We start from the raw sequence: 5,418 nt of genomic DNA, 5'->3' as shown, positions 1-5,418 counted from the left end.
GGCCGGCGGCGTTGGATCACCAGGGATTACAGCGAGAGGAGGATTTCACTTGGCCTAATTAGCCGGGTGCTGAGCGTACTTTTGACGGTGCAGATTTCGGCCCCATTAAAAGCTCTAACGCGTTCACACAGATTGCTAAAACACACGCCGCTCATCAATCTTCTTCCAGACGTGGCTGGGCGGAAGTTGCCGGGGGCGAGGACGGGGGGGAAGTGTGTGTTCAGTTAGGCACGTCCTGATCTGCCACACATCAAGGTGAAAAGTAATGAGGCAGCACGAGAAGATAGCGAGCGAGCGAGCGAGTAAATGTGTGTGTGATGTGTCTACATTTTATATCGTATGTGCACTAACCACTGAGCTCTTTATTTCTAGCCTCGTGCGTGTTTGAAAGAGAGAAAGCAACAACAACAAAAACTCGTGGCATTTAGCCTGAAAGCAAGAACCAAAGAGTCAGGACACCGAAATAACTCACATGGACATTAGGAGCACAGAACAGCTGGACTGGAACCAGGACTACCACATCTGTCTCGTTGTCTTTCTCTGTGTCTACGCCTTTGTCTTTTGCTTTGAAGGTCAAACTCTCTTAGATAAGTGCCAAGTTACTAGTGTGTTTTCTTCCAAACATGCAGATTGCGTGAGTTCTCAAAGTCTCAGCGAAGGCAGCAATGAGCGCTGTGATTTTACACATTCGGCTCTTCGCTGCTACGTCTTCTTGCTGGTGGCTTTGTCTGGTTGCGAGGACGCGGTCACAGCGTTGGCGGCGGTCGGCGCCTGGGGTTTGGGCCTCTTGCGCTGTGGCTCAGATGCTGCAGAGGCGATGGGGTTTGTGTTGAGGGGGGCGGCTGCACCCACGGCAGCATTCTCCCTGCCCGCAGACCCCGGTGCGGGTCTTTCTGGGACGTCCGTGCAGGGTGATGGCCCCAGGTCGGTAAAGTCTTTCTGGGTAGAGGGTTTGGCTGAGGTGATCTGGGAGGCCACTTGATTACTTTTCTTTCTGTTTGGGTGCTCCAAAGGGTACGGTAAAGGAGGAGTCGGGAGCTGTTTAGAGAGAAACGAGAGAGGGGCACTAGGTGGGACTTCTGGGGGGACGTCTCTGGATGGTTTCTGGTCCTTTTGGCTCCTCTCTGCAGCGGTGCTCAGTTTGACGGGACCCAGAACGCTCTTAGCTACCGTCGCAAGCTGGAACACGACTCTGTCCACGGCGCTCTCAGGGCCTGGGACTGGGGAACCGAGACTAAAGCCGGAACCAGGAGTGGACGAGGGAGACGCATTTTGACTCGCAGCGGCTACGGCGCACAGTCTCCGGTTGTCAGCCTCCTTCTTCTCCTTGGGGACACCAGGAGAGGAGCAGGAGGAGCTGGGCGTCTCTTGGCTGTCAGCGGTCCGGCAGTGTGTAGTACTGGTGGTGGTCCGGCATTCTGTAGTACTGGTGGTGGTCCGGCATTCTGTAGTACTGGTGGTGGTCCGGCATTCTGTAGTACTGGTGGCGGTCAGGCAGTCTGTAGTACTGGTGGCGGTCAGGCAGTCTGTAGTACTGGTGGCGGTCAGGCAGTCTGTAGTACTGGTGGCGGTCAGGCAGTCTGTAGTACTGGTGGCGGTCAGGCAGTCTGTAGCACTGGTGGTGTCCCGGCAGTCTGTAGTACTAGTGGTGGGTCGGCAGTCTGTAGTACTAGTGGTGGGTCGGCAGTCTGTAGTATTAGGGGAGATTCTGCAGTCTGTGGTACTGGTGCAGGTTCTGTTGGTAGTAATTGTGGTGATCGTGGAAGAGGGGACTGTGGATCCAGGGCTGTCCAGGGTTTGGTCCTCTGCCCTGGGCTCCGATGGTGCAGCCTTCCCCCTGAGACTCTTAGAGTCTGCTGGAGGATTTGGTTTTAGGAAAGTGTCCTTGCCGACTGAGATGAATGCACTGCCTGGGGTGGGGAAGAGAAGGGGGCCCTGAGTGGGTTTTGTGGCACTGCTCGGGCCCAGAAGCTTCCTCTCTTGTCTGGCACCGTCTTCTGTGGATGCCGCAGACCTCGTGTCTTTTACCCCCAGCGGGGAGGCGCTCTGCCCGGCCCTCGTCTCTGTGACAGAGGAGAGGGTGTGCGAGGGGGTGGGCCTGCCCACCTGGGAGGGCCCCGTGTGGGTGAAAGTGGCGTGAGTCGTGCAGGGGGAGAGGCAGAGGGACGGCAGCGTGCCTCCGGGGCCCGTTCTCACAGTGGTGGGCCTCAGCAGGGGGGGAGGGGTGAAGGTGGCCGCCTTGCGTCCGTCCTGGCTGTCCTCGGAGCCCTCGTCTGTCTCGTCCTCGGACGAATCGACCTCGTGGATGGCGTCCTGCTTCTGCAGCGACTCCCTCCGCTCGGCCCGGTCCTGCCGGATGGCCGACAGCTTGTCCTTCAGCTTGCTCTTCCCGGGGGCCAGACCCAGAGACCCGGACACCGAGCCGAGGGCGCCGTCCCCTTCCTGACGCCCCAACTTCCTGTTTGAGGAGGAGTGTTTCTGCAGGCTGCCCTTGTCCACGCCGCACCCGGCCGATGACAGCAGAACCTCGCTGGCGGACTCCTGAAAGCGAGAGAGGAACAAGACACAGGATTAATTTGTCATAATATATAGTTATATAGGACTCTTACTCTATATGCACAGTGAACTAAGCAGCCACACAAACGTACGTTGGCTTTCATACAGAGGATAATTAATACGAGAAAGTCAGATAATACCAGAGAAAGTCAGAGAAAGTCACTCCTATTCTGTTTTTAACTGTCTATTCATGTGTTTTATAAGGTGTTTGTACTTGTGTTTTATCTGTTTAACTGATTTTATGTAAAGCACTTTGAATTGCCCTGTTGCTGAAATGTGATCTACAGATAAAGCTGCCCTGCCTTGCCTTACAGAGATTTTCTATCTGAGTTGATGTGGTTTTGGATTTCTCTGTTGTTAAATCCTGTTTTAGGATATCAAAGGATAACACAAATGTTCTTCAAGGTTTCAATTTAATTGGGTTTAATTGGGCGAGTTCATTATTGCGTGTTTGATAATGTGCCTATGTTGCCTGTTTTGTTCTTCTTCCCTGTAGAAAATATATGTTACATTTTAATTTACGAACATCGTGCACATGCGCAGGACGGATCGTTGAGAATTTTAAACCACTGTCATGGCGGCTCGGTTGTAACACGATGTTGTGTTTTACCGAATTAGTTCACTGAAACGTGTTTGTGGAAACATGTTAAGTGAGAAATCGGCCGTGCAGGGGCTGAATCTGTCTTCATTTCAGATCAACAAAGGTCTCTGTGTGAAAGATTGTCGTCTACTTCTACGTGATAGGCGGATTCATTTGCATAAAGATGGGCATCGGCCAGCTTCCCAGAATGCTTTGCGTGCATGTTGAAGTCGCTTGACGTCACCCATAGGAATAGAGTGGAGCATGCCTTAGCATCTGCTATTTAATGTATGTGTATATAAACATATATATATACATATATATATATATATAACATATAAAGTATATACATTCAAAAAACTTCTGGAGTGTTCAGAAATATTTTGGATCAATATGTTTTGTGTGTTTATTCAGTAAAATCTGAGGAAAACACAGATTGTGTATTTTCTTTAATTTATTACACAATTTCAATACTTTTATTCATAATTACGGTCTATTGACTCCACATAACGTTTGAGCGTAGGTTCTGCAGATTTTTTTAAGGAAAACATTTGAAGATATTTGAAGATATGACATCACAAGAAGGCATTTAAAGGGTTCAAGACTCTCGTGAGCCCATACCTGGAGGCTCTGCAGGCTCGGCTCTCTCTGCAGGATCTCCTTCTTGAACTCTGAATGCGAGATGTCCAGACTGTGTTTGCGGCTCCCGACAGCCGGCCCCCCCGCCGCCGCCGCCCCCCCAGAGGGCGACGAGGGGGGGTTAGAGAGGGACGACGCCAGCTTCTCGGCCGACTGCACCCTCTTGAGGAGCGGCGAGCGCGGGGGCTCCGCGCTCTTGGGCCTGGAGATCTGCCGGACCAGGGGCGGGGACGAGTGCAGCTTCACGGGGAAGGACTGTCCCGCCGCAGACCGTCCCAGAGCGTGGGACAGGGGGGACGGGGAGCGCTGGGGGGAGCTGCTCTGGGGGGTGGGCGAGGGCGTGCGGGCCAGAGGGGAGAGCGGGATGTTGCCGGCGGACTTGCGTCGGGGCGAGCGGTACTGGCGCTGGAGCTTGGGGGCCAGGCCGTGCAGGGAGCTGGGCCGGATGTGGCCGGAGCTCGCCGGCGAGTTCGGGACGCTGGAGCTGGGGGAGCTGCTCTGGGAGGAGTTTCCGCCAACTGAGGGGGGGGGGGGGGGGGGGGGGGGGGGGGGGGGGGGGGGGGGGGGGGGGGGGGGGGGGGGGGGGGGGGGGGGGGAGAGGAAGTACATTAATAGTGTGATGTGTGCCCTGCTAGGCCATGAACTACTACAAAGAACTACAACAAACTACTATTTTTTGTGACTGTTATTGCCACTCTTCATTAACTAAACCCAAACGGTCGTCAGACACCGCCTACCAAGAGCCTAAGTCTGGGTCTGGGTCTGGGTCTGGGCCTGGGTCTGGGTCTGGGTCTGGATCTGTGTCTGTGTCTGGGTCTGTGTCTGGGCATGGATCTGAGTCTGGGTCTGTCCCAGGTTTCTGCCTAAAAGGAGTTTTTCCTCTCCACTGTGGCCCTGTTGCTTGCTCTGGAGGAAACTACTAGACCTGTTGGGTCCTTGTAAATTCTGGAGTGTGGTCTAGACCTGCTCTATCTGTAAAGTGTCTCGAGATAACTCTTGTTATGAATTGATACTATATATAAAATGGAATAAAATTGTTCGGGATCAACCGATTTCTTGTCTAGGCCGATAGAGATACCGATTATTAGTAGTTAATGAAACCGATAAACGGTATTTTTTAACAAATCTTCATTTACAGTAAAAGAGAAAATCTTGAAAGGTGCTGTGAGTAGGATTCTTAGTGCCTTCCCCCCCTTCCGCTAAAGCCCAAAATGGTCTCCTAAGCCCCTCCCCCCACAAGGGAGAATGATTGCATGTTTATGAGCCGAGATTGACACACAGTTAGGTGTGCATATTGTGCACCCATATTTGATATACCAGCATTTTGTTTTTATTTGCAGTAGCGATAAGCGTATGTGTCTCACCTGAGTGGGCGGAGTCTGGCGTGAACTCTTGTTATGAATTGGTACTATAAATAAAATTGAATTGAATTGTTAGGGATCAACCGATTTCTTGTCTAGGCCGATGGAGATACCGATTATTAGTAGTTAATAAAACCAACAAAAAAGTAATTTTTAGCAATATTCCATTACAATAAAAATGATAATCTTTAAAGGTGCTGTGAGTACGATTGTAAGAAAATTGACGACTTCTTAGTGCCTCCCCCCCTTCCCGCTAAAGCCCAAAATGGTCTCCCCACAAGG

The 5,418-nt window shown here is 52.0% G+C and overlaps 1 protein-coding gene across 1 annotated transcript in view; it reads right to left on the bottom strand.

Annotated features, from left to right (window-relative positions):
- Positions 1–698: 698 nt before the first annotated feature.
- mast2 (microtubule associated serine/threonine kinase 2) overlaps positions 699–5,418 on the bottom strand; it is a 168,201-nt gene continuing 163,481 nt past the window's right edge. Inside the window, 2 exon segments of the mRNA XM_034880537.1 lie at positions 699–2,541; positions 3,758–4,293. Coding sequence (XP_034736428.1) covers positions 703–2,541; positions 3,758–4,293 — 2,375 coding nt within the window. The 3' untranslated portion in view covers positions 699–702.

Source organism: Etheostoma cragini, chromosome 9 (assembly GCF_013103735.1).
Source record: "Etheostoma cragini isolate CJK2018 chromosome 9, CSU_Ecrag_1.0, whole genome shotgun sequence".
Taxonomy (NCBI): domain Eukaryota; kingdom Metazoa; phylum Chordata; class Actinopteri; order Perciformes; family Percidae; genus Etheostoma; species Etheostoma cragini.
The sequence above is the reverse complement of the archived record's forward strand: the minus strand, read 5'-3'. Positions and strand labels throughout refer to the sequence as shown.